The sequence below is a fragment of the Phasianus colchicus genome, chromosome 4, assembly GCF_987193195.1.
Source record: "Phasianus colchicus chromosome 4, bPhaCol1.hap1.1, whole genome shotgun sequence".
NCBI classification, from domain to species: Eukaryota; Metazoa; Chordata; class Aves; order Galliformes; family Phasianidae; genus Phasianus; species Phasianus colchicus.
In genome coordinates this window covers 11,642,961-11,661,701 of record NC_143439.1, presented here as the reverse complement: position 1 = coordinate 11,661,701, position 18,741 = coordinate 11,642,961, and the positions used below count along the sequence as shown (strand labels likewise).

General features: G+C 50.0%; 1 protein-coding gene across 1 annotated transcript; it reads left to right on the top strand.

Annotated features, from left to right (window-relative positions):
* Window positions 1–8,155: 8,155 nt before the first annotated feature.
* NOCT (nocturnin) lies at window positions 8,156–13,447 on the top strand. The gene is made up of 3 exons (XM_031588799.2): window positions 8,156–8,324; window positions 10,375–10,644; window positions 11,332–13,447. The coding sequence occupies exons 1-3, from the start codon at window positions 8,171–8,173 to the stop codon at window positions 12,165–12,167; spliced, it is 1,260 nt and encodes a 419-aa protein (XP_031444659.1). The 5' UTR covers window positions 8,156–8,170; the 3' UTR covers window positions 12,168–13,447.
* The last annotated feature ends 5,294 nt before the right edge of the window (window positions 13,448–18,741 follow it).

Genomic DNA, 18,741 nt, shown 5'->3' with positions numbered 1-18,741 from the left:
ACCCAGGCTGAGGCAATGGGCAGCTGCATAGAGGAGCAACCTGAGGACAAAGAGGATGCCTGAACCCACAGCCACCACACACACATCTGCCTTTACTTTATTCCAAGCCCAGCAAAGCTACTGCTGAGCCTGAGGTCTACAAGGCAGTTCAACATCGGACTGGCACTGCCAGCCCATTGATCCCCTACACCTGCTAGCTGCCAGTTCAGCTCCCAGTGGGGGCTCTGACTTCAGAAGAATAATTCTAAGGCCTTTCTTTGTCATCTTTGCTCTGCAACGGGCTTCTGCCACTGGGGAGGGGGCATCTGCACAGAGGTGGGGCTTTTCTGACTTCAGTGCTCCACAAAAGAAGGAAAAGCAGTTCCAAGGTGTATAAAAGGGTGCATGGATGTTCTTGAGCCTCTTTCAAAACTGCCCCTTTCTTCCTAGCATATGAGAACGATAGAGAGAGGCCTTTTACAAGGGTAAGTAAGTGACAGGACAAGGAGAAATGGTTTAAACTAAATGAGGGTGATGAGGCCCTGGAGCAGACTGCTCAGAAAAGTTGCCCTGGGAGCAGAAAGGACCAAAAGCAGACCTGTTTTGTCTGCCCACCCTGCCCTCTCAGTCTTCAAAGCCCTTGAGGCTCCAGGGATATCTCAATACACACAGGGGGAGCACTGATGTGCACTGAAGGACATCCTAATGTCCAGATCCATTGGAGAAGAGGCTTGGGCAGGTCACCCACCTGTGGCAGCACCAGTGATATTTTGGGCTTAGCCAAGAGTGAGATAGAAAGGAAGTGGGACCAAGGAAAACAGCCAGCCCTGTACCCTTGCCCACCCTGGAGCGCCCTGGTAGGCAAAGCCTGGCCCTCCTTCTGCAGGCAGCAGTGCCTGGAAGAGCAGCCAGCTCCAGCAAGGACGGCCTTTAGCCTATATAGCTGCGTTTTCCATCCTGTCTTTCACAAAGCATGCTATTACTTTCCTGGCATCTCACTCATGAGCTGCTGAGCAATGGGCAGCGATGGTAACAGTCATGACACAGAAATACTGATTGCATCTCTGCAGCACCCAAATTCAGTCCTTTTAATAGAAGTTCTGTTATTGTTCTTCCCAGCACAGCAAGAATTTCTCTTTTAAAATATATCTCTCTTATTCAATATCATGGATGGCCTATTTCTCTGGCAGTAAAACATCCGCTCTGTCATCAGGTTTAGAGTTGAAATCAATCCAGAAACACAATGTTAGTTCAATAACGATCCATTTTGGCAGAACAAACCTGCGGTGCCCAGCTGCCCACCTGGACCCACCGCTGCCCATCAGAGCAGTGCTGGGGCCACGCTCCTCCCTCCCCATACACCGTCCCAGTGCTGCCTTTCAAGAGTCAAGAGTGGATATTTGATGCTCAGCGACAAGAGTTGCATAATGGAGGCAATGCATCTTCGGTGGAGAAAAATGACAGCCGCAATAAGGCAACTAAACCAATTCATCACTTAATGCAAAGCATTATTGTGCTGCAGCCGGAGCAGCGCACCGGGATTGATTACAAACAGGATGACACCTCCCTATGGACTGTCTGCTGTATTATTATAAATAAATACCCATTCATTTTGGACTGTGTATTACTGCAGAGGATAGATTATAGCTCGAGTACGCAGTAAATATCCCATTGAGTACAGTGTCCCTTTCTCTCCAACAAATGATTTTTGTCTCGCATAATACAGTTTCGTGAACAAGATAAGGGAACAGAGAAACGCCAGGAGACAGAGAGATCTGCCAAAATCTCGATGGGTATTAAGGAGCCATTGCCATGAAGGACGCACCAAAACTGCACTCACTCGTCGGCAGAGGGAGCTGAAGGGCAGACGGTTGCAGAAGGCTCCGAGATGGGAGCACAGCTGCAAAATCTCCCCAAGACCGCCAGCGAGACAACAGCAGACCTTTCTGTTTCCAAACTTTCTCCATCCCCTACGAAACGAAGCGTCCCATTTTGCAGATAAGGTGGTTAAACAGACAGCAAACAAATTGGATCCCGAGAGAACAGAGGAAGCTGCAGAAGAGCCAGGAGCTCAGCCAGACTCCAGCTGCCGACAGTGGTGCCTTGCTGTATCCCCAGGGAGGCCTCGCACACATGGGAGAGCAGCTTTGGAACAAACAGTGCTGTTTGCTAATGTGGCCAGCAGAATATCAAGCAGTAACAAAAGCAGTATTTTCCTTCCTCTCTATGTCCTCTCCGTATTTTCCTTCTCTTCAAATAGCAGAGAAACCCTTCTCTACACAAACACGTAAAAACACTCAGGCAATTTTCCATCTCCAGTCAAAATGGCAGCTTTCCCTTTGATTGCACATTCCAAACCACTGCTCAGTTTCCTCTGACTGTTTTACAAAGAGTGATCTCCATTCTCCACTTGTGGCTGCTGGCTTCCTTGCCACCCAGTATTTTCACCCATGGGCAATCCAAGCACACTTTCAAAAGCTTTAACTGATAATCATCTGACAGGGAGCTGCTCTTCCCATTTCTCTTGGGGTCTAATTGAACCCTGTGGAGAGTCCCAAGAGGAATTTGGGGCTGCTGTGGCAGTCCTACTTCCCAGGGAGCCCATCATCGCCATTCACACACATGGTCTACCCACACATGCCAGCATTCCCAAATTTCATAGAATTCAACCACAAGGAGCTGGATGAGAGCAGCTCATCCCTTCCTACTTCTATTACTGAGCTCCAAAATCACAAGAAAACAGCAGAATGCTCAAGGGTGTGTATGTGTCATCCCTTAAGGAAAAGAGAAAAATGGCCACAGAGTGAAAAAGAGGCAGGTCTGGCACGGGCAGTGTGTTTATAAGCTGCAATGCCTGCCAATCTGAAAAGCAGCAGTATTCCCAAAGCACAGCTCTCAACATTCTGTTCCAAGTTAAAATCTTGAAGGAAGCAAATTCTATAATTTAGAGGACATCTGCAACACTGAACTCACACCAAAATGTAAATATAAAGCAGCAGAAGCCAGGTTTGCCTTGTTATCCACTCTGCCTAAAGCGGTTTATTACTGCCATAACTAGCTGGTGGCAGCATCTCTGGAACTGATTAAAAATCTAGAGGAAAAAGAGAGGAAAAAATGACACTGTGCTATGCAAGCACTGTTTACTCTTTCCAGATAAGACAACATAAGCACGGAGGCAAATGCAGACAGTAAAAACTGCCACACATACCTACACTTGGCCAGAAGGAACAGCAGATAACCAGACAGAGAAGATGCCCTGCACAGCTGGTGTTATGGATGCAGCCAGCACCCTTCACCCTTATGCCCATAATCTCATGGCATTCTGGAATAAAAGGGGTAGGTGTGCTCTTACAGCCCAGAAGGCCAACAGTATTCAGGGCTGCATCAAAAGAGGGGTGGGGAGCAGGGAGTGAGAGGGGATTGTCCCCCCCTCTAAACTGCCCTCGTGATGCCCAATCTGAAGTAGTGTGTCCAAGTCTGGGGATTCCAACACAAGTAAGACACAGAGCCGTGGAGTCAAAACTAGCCTACCCTTGGAGCTGCATGGAGACAGATGCTAAGGCTGACCACTTTCAATTCCATGGGTGATGGCTACAATTTGAGCCTGGCATATCCAACAGGGATGCTGGGATCGCAGGAAGCCCCTCTGGGCAGCCTGGTGTGATAGGGACCAGCCCAGCAAGGACACAATGCACAACCAGGCCCAGCAAGCCTGCCTGTATAGGGACCTCTGTGAAACAAACAGATCTTGTAAGAGCCAGGGAGAGGTAGCTTTTTCCATACGCATTTCCTCTCGCTTCAGTGTTTCTTGTAACACTGATCAGCATTGCTCTTTCAGAGGACGGCGATCTCTGAGCTGCTAGCAGCCCTTTAATACGGCTATATTTGCTTTTCAATCAAATTCCACTGCTTTCTGGGCAAGAAGAATAGAGAGACCTACCTGCAATTGGCTGCCCAGAGAGGTTGTGGATGCCCCGTCCCTGGAGGTGTTCAAGGACAGGTTGGATGGGGCCCTGGGCAGCCTGGTCTAGTATTAAATGTGGAGGTTGGTGGCCCTGCATGTGGCAGGGGGTTGGAGATTCGTGATCTTTGAGGTCCCTTCCAACCCTGGCCATTCTGTGATTCTGTGATTCTGTGAATTTCCCTGCTCTTTGCAGTGGGATTTTATTCACCCTGCTAACAATTAGAACTGGAGGATTGGAGCTGGCCTTTATGTTCATTCTTGAACATACAAATTAAGGTGATAACACAGGTGAAGTTTCCTTCAAGAGGAGAGAAGTCACTGCATCTCACAGTGGTGTGACAGTGCCTGGGTACAGTGGAACTGTAATCTCCTGCTTTTGCCAGAAAAGGCAGAAAGGCCACTGAAGATGACTATGGGATAAGGTGATGGTTGGCTGCTCCAACCAGCAGCAGCTGGATGGGGATCAGGTCTGTGACTGTGAATATGCTTTAATTCCTGCATACACCCACCCCATAGAGCACAAAGGCCAAGTGCTAGGAAGCAGTGGGAGCCTGAACTTGAGTACAAAATCCCCTCACCAGAACAAAACCCTGACTGTGCTCGCCCTTGGGCCCCAGACAGCACTGCAGGGGGCTGTGCTGAGCGGTGACCTCTCCCACAAGACTCACTATCAGACCTTCTGGAGCCAGCAATGATCAACTACCCCAGTTTCACCATGCTCACAAAGTATATTTTCTGGTCCATGGGTTTGCTCCATGCCACGTCATTGCCAAACCAGGTCACTGAGCACCCCTGCTTAACCTTCCACAAGCTATTTCCAAATGCTATCAAAACAGGAGGGCCTCTCCATCACATCTCCCTATCCCCACATACCCCATGAAGCCTTTTATTTCAGCAAAAGCTCCCCGGGAGCCAAAAACCCCCACTCCTGTGGGGGCCCTTCTGCCACCTTCAAGTGCCTTGGGCTCACTGCTCTCCTGAGGGTACTGGCTGCTGTCCCACCTAGAATGACAGCTAAAAGATTGGCCATGTCCCACCTCACACTGAGCCCTGAACAAGGTCTTACCTGGAGTGAGACCCCATCTGGAATACTGCATCCAGGCCTGGGGCCCCCAGCACAAGAAAGATGTGGAACTCTTGGAACAGGTCCAGAGGAGGACCACTAAGATGATCAGAGGCTGGAGCACCTCTCCTATGAGGAAAGGTTGAGGGAACTGGGCTTGTTTAGCCTGGAAAAGAGAAGGCTCCGGGGAGACCTCATTCTGGCCTTCTGATCTTTGAAGGGAGCATATAAACAGGTGGGGAATGGCTGTTTATGAGGGTAGACAGTGATAGGACAAGGGGGAATGGTCTTAAACTGAGACAGGGGAGGTTTAGGTTAGACATTAGGAGGAAGTTTTTCACCCAGAGGGTGGTGACACACTGGAACAGGTTGCCCAAGGAGGCTGTGGATGCCCCATCCCTGGAGGCATTCAAGGCCAGGCTGGATGTGGCTCTGGGCAGCCTGGTCTGGTGGTTGATGACCTTGCACATAGAAGGAGGTTGAAACTAGATGATCATTGTGGTCCTTTTCAACCCAGGCCGTTCTATAATTCTATCATGCCAAGGTCCTGGTGAAGGGACTTTCATAGGGCAGTCCCTGTTTCCACAAGGATAACCTGATCAAAGCTGTCTCTGGTCTGTCTACTGTACTGAAATCACCTAAAATACTATTTTAAAGAAATCACATTCCTGAATCTATCACACAGCTCTTTTCCTACCTTCTTTTTGTCAGCAGTGGGCGCATCACTACTTCATACCAAAAAGCCAATGCTGCCGTGTCACACATCCCTCTTCTGGCTGGGAAACTTTGGTGGGACGGTGGGAGGGGGATTCACATCTGCCAACAGGTGGTTTTCCCTTTAAAGTCAGGTACATCAAGAGCAGCTTTGCCTTCCTCTGTAAATTCCTTTCTGTAATCGCAGCTAATGAATGTCTGTTCCAAATATTATAATGTCCCTGAAAGAAAGAGGGAAAATCAGAATTCCTTTTAAAGAAAACAATGAGAGTATGATGAATTCAGAAAGCCCAGCTGCCCTACCAAAAAATGTCAGCAGGCTCACCCAAACTCAAGCACATATGTGCTAGTAAGACACTACTTTGGTGGAAACAAACGGGAAAGAAAGCTACTGGATGAGCCCTGAGAGTCACTCACACAGGAGAAACAGGAGCGTAGAGAGAGCTTTCTGCTCCTTGTAAATGTGCCCTACAACTGCAGAACCTGTCATTTTGTGTTTGATGCAGCCCAGATAGGCAACTCAGAGGAATTTGCTATAAATACAACCGTTTGTGGGATACACACTTCATTCTAAGCGGAGAGGCTTTTGCACACTCTGGGCTTGGCACAAGTCAAGTGTGGAGGGAACTGAACATTCACCCCTGGCACAAGCTGACACCAAGCACTTGCATAACCACAGGGACAGGTGGCACTGGATGGGCTGCACTCTGAGCAGACAGATAGACGGACAGTGGGACGGATGTGGGAGCGGCAGCAGCCCTGCCTCTGGGGCAGCCCAATCACTGCACATGGCCCAGCACACCCCCGGGGAAAGTCCAGAGCTGCCCAGCTGCCAACATCGCCTCTGTGACAAACGTGCCAGCTGGAACCCAACCACTGGAGAGGTCACCAGGACACCAGGGTACCATGAAACTGAGGGAATAAAGTGTGAAAAGCTGAGGTTATTCCCCAGTTGGAACGTTAGCATTCTGGAGGTTATTTCTCCTGAGGCTCTGGATCCCTCCTGGCCTTTCCACCTCAACGATGGCAGGCCCTGATCAGCACCCTGCTTCTCAAATGGAGCCAGACAGCAGCGTTGCTCAGCACATAAATACCTTGCTCACCATTTACGGGATGACTTCCACAAATGCTGATACAAGTGTGTGAAACCGTCATCCCCGAGCTGCCCTCCTTGCTTGGGGCAACCCCAGCCCTGTATCTCCGTGTGCCATCGAGCGTGTGGCCACCGTGAGCCCTGCACACTGCAGGGCCAGCACCTCCACCGCTGTTGCCCTTAAGGGAAAGCACTGGCCACAACCAAAGCCTGCGGTGCCCTGTCATGGCACCCATTCTGCTGCCTTCCCCATGGGCCACTCCGACCTCACTGCCCCCCCAAAAACTGGCATGTAGCGGAATTTCATCAGGTCAGCACAACACAACAGCCCTGCCGTGCCCAAATTGCCCCCAGCCTGCCTGCAAGCTTCCCAGAGCCACACCATGTCCCACAGCTGACCGGGAGCCAATGCCCAAGTACTGCTCAACGACCTCAACCATGAGCATCCCACTGCTCTCTCTCAGGATACGGGCTGCAGGTGGCATGGGAATCCCTGTGGCTGCAGAAATAGAGCCAGGCACAGCAGGGCAGCCAAGGGGAAGAGATGTGAGACGCTTTGGGAAGCTGAGTCACACGTACCCTAAATGAACGGCACACTCTGTGCATTTCCAGGAGGACTTGTATTTCCCATTCCATCGAATCGAGCCGCGTGAGTCACCCCGCAGCGTACCAGCCAAGCACCGGTTCGCAGCTGGGAGGTGAGCGCAGCCTGCTCGGCTCTGGTGCAAAGCAGTCGGTAGGGAAAACAGCCTCGTGTTCAGAGAGCATCCGCCCTCCTGGGAAATGGGAGTGAGGGCAGGTTACAGGGAAACAAAAAAGCCGGCGGGCTGCTGGCTTCACACCTTTAACACACTTACTCCGCTTATGGCGGAGCGTAAGCATTACGGAGGCGAAGCGGCACGCTGACGCTCTCAATGAGGCGCGGCGCCGAGCAGACGCACAGCGGCGCAGCTCCTCGTGCCGCTCGCCGCCTCGCGGCGCCCCGCGTGACACGCGGGCAGCACCGCCCCCCGCGCTCGGACGTCACGCGTCGCCGCTGCCGTCACCGCGGGTTCCGCAGCGACACCTCCGCCGGGCGAGCCCACTTCGCGGCCGCGCGGGGGGGAACGAGGCGACCGGCACAGCGCGACCCCGCGCCGCGCGCCCGCGCCCGCGCCATCGAGAGTCGCGGAGCGGTACCGGGGAGACTCCGCCGCCGGTCCGAGCCCCGAGCTCGGCGGGGAACGTGGGGCTAGCCCGCGCGGCGCTCCCCCGTCCGGCGGAGCTGGTAGGTGCCGGACGCTCCGCCGCCGCCGCCCGTAAAAGCGCCGCCGCGGGGCGGGCGCGGAGCCGCCGCCGTAGCCGCCCCGCCGGTAGCATGTACCACGGCCCCGCGCGCTGCCTCTGCTCGGCGCTGCCCGCCCTTCGCCGCGCGCCCGCCGCCGCCTCGCCGCCCCTGCGGCACCGCCGCCCGCCGGCCCTCGGTCCCGCCGCCCCGCGGGCTGCAGCGGGGGCCGCGCCGCCCCGCGCAGGTGAGTGCCGGGAGGGGTGGGTGGAGAGCGATCCCGTACGGCCGGGCGGGACCGAGGGGCGTGGGGGCGCGGCTCGGGTCTGCTCGAGTCCCGGCGTAGCGGCGCCGGGCGGAGCCGAGCCCCCCGTTGGTCGGTTGGAGCCGTAGGGGCTCCGCCGTCGAGCCGTGCCGCGCACCGGTGCGACGCGCCGAGGCGGGGCGCTGGGCACGGCGCGGCCGGCTGCGGTCGAGCGCGGGTGGCGGTCGAGGTGCCGTGCGTGCCGGTGGCCGTGCCCCGCTCGAAACGTGAGAGCCTCGCGGCCCCGGGTGCGAAGGCTGCCCGAGGTCGCTCCCCTGGCAGGCCCCGTGTCCTGACACGAGGTCAGGGCCCGACGCTAAAGCCATCGCCTGACCGGGCCTGTGGAGCGTCACTCGGGCAGGGTTTCAGCTCTGGCTGTGACTGGCGCCGAGTCCCACCGCGACGTTCCCGCTCGCTGCCAAAATCAGGGCTTGAACGGCAAGCGGCAGCAAGGGCCGCACGCATAGTGTGACAGCGGGCAGCCGGTGCGTCGCACCGGGACAGAGAGCACTGGGGTTGGGGCGGAGGGTACAGCGGTGCTCTCTGCTTCACTAGGGCAGCCGTCCCACAGCCCTCGGCTACGAATCAGAGCCTTCACAGTAAAGAGCACGGTCCTGTCATTAGATGACAAAAGAAGCCTTGGACTTTGTGCCGTGTTCTTCGAAAGGGCAAGACCACACCTCGGCTGAGAAGGTGCCTTCTTGTCCCTTTCTCTTCCTTCCTCTTCTACGCACACACACTGAGTAACTGCGGGCGGTGCTGAGCTGGCATTTCCCATTGCAGCGTCACACCGTGGGAGCTGTCTGTGCTCAGCCCCTGCTGCTAAAGGACAGCCTCGGGACAGCACCTGTTTCCTGGTGTGCTCCCCTTCCCCACACAGCTGTGCTGGGGTCCTGTTCAGGGGCTTCATGGCCGTGCCCCATTCCCTGGCCATTAAATGGTATCTGTTCTGCTTGTGCTCGGCTTTGGACAATAGTTTGAACTGACCAAATCTCTGGAATTGAAGTGCTGTAAGCAGTTCTTTAGAAGCTCACCTCTTAGCCTGGGGAGCTCCTGGTACCTCACTAAGGATAGAGATGGGGTGAGGATGGAGGATTTCCTATGTCCAGTTTCTCTTCCTAACTTATTGCCTTCAAACAGCGCTAAGAAACCCCTAACTGAGCGTAATAGAGGCACTGTTCCATTGGCTTACCCATCTGGAACACCTAAGTATTCTTTTAGCGTCTTTAAAAGCACCTGCTTTACAAGGCTGTGAGTGTCCTGCTGCAAGATCATTCATTTATCTGCCTCCCCTCATTCCCTGAGCTGTTCAGGCTCCTATCCTGCTTCTTCCCCTCCTGCCAGGCCTGGCCCTGCCATATGCCTGTCACCAGCCCACACAGAAAGCAGTGCGGTGAACCATGTCTCCTCTCCCCACCCCAAGCTGTAAAAAGCCTGCTGAAGCTCTCAGGGAAAGTTGCTGCTGTAAGGGGGAATAAAGTCCCAGATGGAGTCTTGCTATTACATATTAACCTGAGGCAGAGAGTCAACTGCCTGCTGCTCCATGAGCCTTCAGCCATCCACACTGGGAACAGGGCACTGGGCTGTGCAGCTCGTTGCCTTCATTAGTGCTGTGCGTGGAACAGGGAGGAGGCAGCATCTGTTTACCTGCTAGGCTCTCCTCAATGAGGAGGGAAAAAGTACACTTTGTTCTGCTTTTCACAAAGCGTGCAGAAGTTAATCTTAGTCCTCCCATTCTGAATGAAAGCCTCCTTTCTCCCCTTATGGGATGCCTGCACGCTGCCTTAAACAAGAGGGTTTGCATGCTGCAGCAGTTGCGGCACCCGGCAACGAGCAAAATGAGACGGGACTGTGAGCAGAGCTAATCCCTATCTCTGCAGCCCATTTGTTTTGTCTTGGGAGCAAGTTCCTGCACAAACCCCACGTTACTCATGCGTAACGAGATTATCTGTAAGGCACACGGATATCACTCATGCCAGTTTTCCCTCTGCAGCTTGTTCCATGGGAAACAGCACCAGCCGGCTCTACAGCGCGCTCGCCAAGACGCTGAGCAGCAGTGCCGTGTCCCAGCACCAGGACTGCCTGGAGCAGCCCGACTCAGCTCAGCTGGAGCCCATAGACCCCAAGGACCTGCTGGAGGAATGCCAGCTTGTTCTGCAGAAACGACCACCTCGCTTCCAGAGGGACTTTGTGGACCTGAAGAAAAACACAGCCAGTAACCACCGCCCCATCCGGGTCATGCAATGGAACATCCTCGCCCAAGGTAGGAGCTCAGGTTGGAACCTGAAGACCAAATGCAGCAAGAAGTTTTACATGCAGGTGTGTCTGTGCAGTTAGACATGCCTGGGCTGACAGGATAAAGGAAGAGAGATGAATGATGTGAGGCCCAGCTGATAGGGGAAGATTTTAAGCACTTGAAATGGCAACTTGTCTTCTGTTTGGAAGGAAAAAAAAGAGGTTTCCCTCTTCTGCCATCTCTGAATCCAGAAGTTGCTCTGAATGCCTGTCTTAGAACATGCTATGTCCAAAAAAGATATGCCTGTCACTTTCACTTGTCAGCTCCCAGAAGAGAGACCCATCTCTGTAAATTTCTTTGTAAAGCTCTTCTGCTTTCTAATTGGTGCATCACTGAACTATGTGGGGATTCAGGTGGGTTACAGGAATTCTTAGTTCTTCCAAATAATCACTATTGATTTTTCTCAAAGCCCTAAAGTCAGGGCTGTAAGTTGAATTATGCAACAGCCTCACCTTTGGGGTGGGAGAGGGCAATCCTGTACGTAAGAACTGCCCTGGTATTATTACTTAAGTAACCCCTGCAGTGCTGCATTTTGTCCTGGGTAGGCTGTGGCAGCCACAGGTGGAAGACAGCGTGGTGGCCTTTGGGAAGAAGTCTCGAATCTGAGTTACTTTTGCCACTGACAACTTCTTTCTTTCATGCCTCTAATTTCAGCTCTTGGAGAAGGCAAAGACAACTTCGTTCAGTGCCCCATTGAAGCTCTGAAATGGGAGGAGAGGAAGTGCCTCATCCTGGAGGAAATCCTTGCCTATAAGCCGGATATCTTGTGCCTGCAAGAAGTCGACCACTACTTTGACACCTTCGAGCCACTCCTGAGCCGACTGGGCTATCAATGCACTTTCTTCCCGAAGCCGTGGTCGCCGTGCCTAGATGTGGAGCAGAACAACGGGCCGGATGGCTGCGCCTTGTTTTTCCTCAAAGAACGCTTCGAGCTCATCAACAGCGCAAACATCCGGCTCACCGCCATGAAACTGAAGACCAACCAAGTAGCCATAGCTCAGACGCTGAAGTGCAGTGAAACTGGAAGGCTGTTCTGCATCGCCGTCACCCACCTGAAAGCTCGTACTGGCTGGGAGAGGTTTCGGTCTGCGCAGGGCTGCGACCTTCTCCAGAACCTGAAGAGCATTACCCAGGGTGCAAAGATCCCTCTGATCATCTGCGGAGACTTCAATGCGGAGCCGACCGAGGAGGTCTACAGAGAATTCTCCAACTCCAGCCTCAACTTAAACAGCGCATACAAGCTGCTGAGCCCTGACGGGCAGTCAGAGCCCCCGTACACCACCTGGAAGATTCGGCCCTCGGGAGAGTGCCGGCATACACTGGATTATATCTGGTATTCCCAGCACGCCTTGAATGTGAACTCAGCCCTAGGCTTGCTGACTGAAGAGCAAATTGGGCCCAACAGGCTGCCCTCATTCAATTACCCTTCAGATCACCTGTCTTTGGTGTGTGACTTTAGTTTTAACCAAGACCCTGACAGACTGTTATAATTGGTTGGAATGCCACCCGGTGTTGCCGTATCTTAATTCACCATTGTTTTGTGTTACTGAAAACTTCTGAGGCTGGAAGCTATTAAGGATGAGGAAATACTGTTGACTAAACATTCTCTTAGGCACCTGTTTGGAATTACACTTACCCTTCAGAGCTCATTCATCCGTAGCTTCTGAAGGAGGAAGAAAGGAGTCAGTGTTCTTGTAACGGTGGTCTTTCTGTATTCAGATTTGAAAACTGGAAGGGAAATGAGCTTTATCCTTTCACTAACCCCTGTGCTAAGAGTATAATCCTCTAATGAATGCGGAGGCCTGAGTATTTAAAGTTAAATGTGCGTATGTAAAACAGTTTGCCCTGGCAGCATGCTAATTTTGTTTATTTGATGTTAAGCTTGTGCCAGTACCAAAGGGAACAAGGCTTGACTTCTCAGATTCTGTTAACTCCTTTTCTCTTGCAGATGAAGGAAGCTAAACAAGGTTTAGACATGAACAAATCTAAGATCACACTAGTGTAGTCTTCTTATTTCCACACGACTTAAGAGGAAGACTCCATTTAAAGTGAAGGGGTAATAGCACAGTGTAAGCAAGGCCCGCTCCAGCGAGTGAGGAAACAGGGGCTGACTGCAGCACATCCTGTAGTGACATCCTCACTTTTCCAAAGAATGTGCATGAGTCCATCACACAAATGGTCTGTAGGAATACATTCTGTGCTTCACTCCAGAGTACACGCCTAACAAGGGAGTGCTTTCTTGTCTGCTTCAAGTATTACCTTTATAAATGGTTTAAATTGATAGCCTTGTCCATCTTGCAGTTTCAGTAAAGGGCCAATCTTCATTTTGAAAGACTTCCTTTTATTTATCTTCGGAACCTAGATCTACACTGGAACCTGTTAGAAGACAAATTTTATTTATTGTGAGAAGCTGGTAATCCTGTACCTGACTTGAAATCGCACAGCAGCAGCACTCAGGAGCTCCTACAGGTCCTCTTTCTGTGGCCCAGGTCCTAGGCCATGACAGAGGTGGGGTAGGGTGGTAGCTGTTGTGTGTGGCATGGTGCTCACTAGTGTAACATAGGTATTGAATACGTGGATTGTAAATGTGCCACTGTGCCAGGACGTGGGGAAGGGAGAGGAGAGAACCAATAGTTGGAGTTGGGCTGACACGTAGATAGTTTGGAGACTAGGCAGAGCAAATAAAGCAGTACTTCCATGCTGCATAAGGCCCATGGTAACTTGTAAATGTTCCAGGTGTTTGATAATAAAAGTCCTTTGGAAAAGAAAATAGCCTCTACTGCCATCTTTTTCATTTCCTTACCATAAATGGATGATACAATCACTTCCAGACCTTCTTTCTCCAGGTCCACAATCCTAACTTTACAAGTTGTCACAGCCACTTTCATAGCAAGTGTGTTTCTCAAACTTGCATGCCTACGTTTCACAGCAAGTCTGTAGGGAAAGCGGTTACTTCTGGAGAAGTTAAGCTGCCTTCTCCCCTAGCTAGTAACGAAGCCTAGGCCTTAAATTATCCTAAATATTTCTCTTCCCATCAGCTGTCTGAAGCTACGAACAGTGCCAGCATCCACCTCAGGACTGCACCCCAGGCTGCACATATTCCTCCCTGAAGAGCCACTAAGCATGCCCAGCAGGGCTGGCTCCTCACAACAGGCAGCTCCAGCTGTCGCTTACGAAACACCTGAAGGGCAAGAAATAATACAGGTATGTGCTTTCCACAGCCCATGAATTACACTACAGCATGGACATATTAAACTGCTAATAGGCACCTACCACAGAAGTCACACCAGAGGGCTGGAGTTTATATTCATCCTGTTTGGTTAGTTTCTGGAAGAAACTATACCTGTGGTAGTAAGGCAAAGATAGGCATACAGTATTATTATCCAGGTAATACAGAGCTGTATTTAAATAAAAGCATTTAAAAAAAAAAAAAAAAAAAAAAAAAAGCTCTAATTTCCAGTTTACTTTTGTGTGAATCAATTTTCTGAAGGGTATCCAAGTGTTCGTCTGCATGGCACTGCTTCACAGTGCCCAGGATAGAGACCCTGGCTTTCAGCATCAACTCTCCCATGAGAAGAATGGAAGTGGGGGCACGCAGCATGAGTTCTGTGATGCTGCCATCACTGTAGAGCTTTTCTAAAGAGAAAAGGGCTGCAACTCTCATTTTGCCCCGGACACATGACAGTGAGTATCCACTGCTTCATATCCTTAAAGGGCAATTTTGAAGGGAGAGTTATGTGGTGGGGAGGAATGTTAAAATCACACATGCCTCCTAGAACAGCAAATGCTTTCCATTATACTGTAATAAAGGACAGACAAGGCTCAACTAGGAGCTGCTAACTTCCCAGCCAGCTTCAGCTTTTTATTCCAGTACTTGCTATAAAATGTATTTTTGCAGATGGTGTTACAGAAAGCTCAAATGAAATCCTGCCCTTGCTTTTGTTTTACTCAGCAAGCGTGAGGCCTGCAGCAGTGAAATGCTTCTGCCCTCTATAAAAATCAGTACGGTAAGTATTTTTCATAGGAAAAAGCAGGAGGTTTTTTAATTTTTTCAGCGTAGCAGCACGACGCTCAGAATAAAAATGTCTTCAGAGCTCATTTTGTGACCACCTGCCTCATAACAACACCAAGGCTACAAGTCTCTGCAGCTCCCTTGCTCTCATCTTGAATAAGAGCTGCATTAGCTCAAGCAGTGACAGTTTCCCCTCGCCCCTAGGCCAGCTGAGGGAAGAAGTGACCCACTTACTCAATTTGCTGAAAGGCAGAAGCTGCTGCAAGCTTATTAGAACGCTCTCTCTCAGATAACAATTAGATCAGAAGTAGGTAGTGTCACTTGAATCTTTCCCGCTTAATAAGCTTAATGTCTCTCCAAGGCAGGCATTGAATTTAGCTTGTATGAGTTGTGATGGTCTCCACGCATAACTGAGACCCTGCTGGATGTGTCAGAACTGAGGCTTCAGGCACCGCTCCCCTTTTTCATCTCCTGCCTCAGCACCTGTGGCTCCGTGCTCCTTCATCACCTGAGATACGATTTGCCAAGTCCAAAAGTCCATTAAATCAGTTAGCAGAGGACCAGAAGAGCCAAGCCTTCCCCACAACACGCTTTTCCCAGATCACTTGTGCCAACCACAGAACCCTGCACTTGAATGCTAAGCTTGAGATGCCAGACAGAAGTTTTACTGAATTAGAAAAACCCTTTCACCAGGTTTGCACAGCAAGATAGACTTCATCAGTTCAAGAGAGAGCAACAAAAATAATTCTCAGGGATGAGATTCCTTTTTCAACTTTTCTAGCCGCAACACAGAAATGTTTCTAGCTGTTCCACACATTACAGTTTTCCCTGTAGATCACACAGCATTACCCTTTCCCCCCTATAATTTACAATATTACAAGAGGATATTTGAAAAATAATCATGATATATAATGTGGTATCAGTGGTACCATAGCAATCTATGTCAATGCTTTCTGCGTGAAGCGTGCTCACTGCACGCTGCATTTCCATTCCACTGGTGGCATCCACTGGAGTTACTACTTGCCCAGGATGGGCTCAGCCTAAACTCTTCTTCATGAGCCACCAGTCACTGATGTCTCAAGATAGCACCACTACACAGGACCAGACCTTTAAAGGAACTGCAAGTCTAACAATGTATCTAGATGCTAATTTCAGTGTTTTAGTTAGCAGCCCTTCGTCTTTCAGGTGTTACAGACCTGACCAAAGCTCCTTCATCCTGAGTTCATGTCCTTCACCATCATCAGTAAAAATATTTCTTGCCCACACGGTAATTACTTGTGTCAGAATGAAGAAGAAAGTTAAAGAGCAAGCTTGCACAACCTGACTTCAGTGACAGCAATCTTGTTCTTAGCTGCAGAAACCACCCACAATAACCCTTACAAGAGATTGCCTCTTGTAAGTATGGCTTGTGAACAAGATGACACGCTTCTGATGAAGAATAACTGGTCACATCAACACAGAGGAGCCACACAGGCATGCAACACTGAAGAGCAGCACCTAAGCAGACATGTTGAAGTCTCCACCTGCCCTGTGACAAAAAGGCCACCTGTATTTACATCTAGCAGCTAAATGTTTAACAAAGTGGGGCATACAGAGCCACACGTGGAAAGGTTAATGAGAAGGGACTTCTCTCTCTAACCTTAAGTACTGTTTCAGTTACGATGCACCTTCGTACAGATTTGAGATTCTCACAGCACCCAATCTACCTCTACTGCATGTCCTGAGGCAGCTGGTACATGGCTGTCACTCACTGCGTGGCCAGGGGAGAGAGCCAAAGGACCATCACCAGCTGGAGCGTGGGCAGAAACTGCAAGCATGGCTGAGGGCTGTTTGTCTAGCAAGCAGCAGCAATCTGTGCCTTCATTCCTTCTGTTCTCGCCATTACATGATGAAATCCTGGATCTAACTTAAGAGGAGGCGGTTGTCAGCTGGAGATCCTTATCTATTTCCAGGAAGGTACTCTGCCCTCAGTTGACTTCCAGGGTATCTAAATTAGGTGTGGGAAAGGTCTTAACTACAAATACGCCAGCGATATACATTTCATGCTGTGAGATACAGCATCTCTCCTTCACACACGATCAAGTAACAGCCACTTAGAGAATCATTTCTTACAGAAAAGACTTAGAAAAGTGGGTTTAAAAATGCTACTGCTTTTGTCTTGGTTGTCTCCAGCCTATTCTACTCACAAAGCACTGCCTGCCTGCCTCTTCACCCTGCTCCACTTCCTTTACTCAGTAGTTGCCTCACAAACTTCCAAAAGCATATTGCCATCGACTAGCTTCCCCCACTTGGCCTTCTGGTCTACCTCTTCCTTGGCCATGGCCTTCTGACCTACTTCCTCCTTGGCAGCACAAATCCTCTCCCTTTTCATACACCTCCCCCTTTGAAAGAGCCTTTCTCCCTCATTTCAAGGCTTGGAAACACAGTTCAACTGTAGGAACCTTTTCTTCCTTGGGCTAACTGCTGGTGGAAGGGATCGCTGCCTTCTACACCCAAGTTGTTTCCCTGCTTCAGCTTTGTTCATCCCTTTGTTCTTAAATTCTGCTTCCCTGCTTAGAGTATCTAACAAGTCTCTTCTTCAGAAGAAACACAAAGCCCCCCACATGCTAGCCTGGCTGTATGGAACTTTGCACACACACACTGTGAGCTGACAGGAGTCACTAGCTTGCTTGCACATTCCCACATTTCTCACCATTTGAAGGCAAGAATAGGCTTACTGCTAGGACTCTGCAGGTAGCTTGTTTTTCAGCTTTAGAAGTTAATATCAAAAAATAAACTTCAGTGCAGCTGTTTACTGCTGGCCTCCTCTACAATTAATGAAGACCTCAGTTCCAGATGTCTGTTTAAACTGCTCCTCTGGGCATGAAGGACATAAATGGTCATTTAGGCTTTGATTACTTTGAGATTTACCGAGTCCCTGCTGTGATGACTTCCCAGCATCTGGAACTGGAGGTTCCTCTTGGAACCTGGGTACCCACAAGCCGATGGGCTGCTCCTGTAGTGACAGCTGTAGTACCACCTGTGGATCCCCATGCAAACAGGATGAGCTACTACACACACTTAGGCCACGCTCTTATATGCAGGCTGTAACTGTGGCATAACTCTTGTATTGCATTCCCACCCGAGCTTCACCCTGCACCCACAGCTTACGGGCAACTATAAATACAAACCCTACTTAGATACTTACCTCACCCGGGGAGGGGGGGGGGGAGGAGGGAAGGTTACCTAAAATTATTGACTCGTGTAGAAGCCAAAATATTAACAGTTGAAGATGTCAACAATAACAGCATCAAAAAGTGCAACTACTGCAAGCTTCTCAAATACTTCAATATTTCGGTGCACTGTGTGGGAGAGCTGCCTGCCATGTGGAGTATCAGAGTGCTGGGGAGCTCCACGTTACCACGCTACCCCAGCTACCTGAGGCTAAATGCCCAGACAGTTTCAAGTAAGCAGAAAAGGAACGTAACGGCTGAAAGGAAAAAGTTAAAAACAGAAGGCAGACAAAACAAATTTCATTTCTATATTTCAGTAAAACCTACTTGAATACACTTTGAAACAAGAGTACAACAAAATAGAATATACTTCAAATGTTGAATATACAAACTATTATAGTTCATTCTGAACACTGGTACTTCCCTCTTAACTTCAACTAAAAAAAAAAAAAAATTTACAGGTTTAGAACTACCTGACAAAAGCTCATGCTGGGTGTGACCTTTCAAGTGACAGAGTAGAGCTGAAACTGAAATGTATGCACAGATGTCAAGGCTAAGTGAGAGACACAGGCATGTTACAGCAAAAGGCCAGAGGCCTGCTGCTATTTTGTCCACAATTAAGAAATTTAGACAGACTTTACCTACCATACAAAATATGTTACATGTAATTCTATAACAATACTGTGCTAGGTACAAGATTTTTAAAAAAATTTGTTTCAATAAAAAAGCTTTAAACAAACAAGCCATTAGCTTATTTCAAGAAAGATAATTGAAAATCAGTCTAAGGCTTTCATTTTAAATCTGCTTAAGCTATGATACAAAAATCCCTCTAGGTCTCTG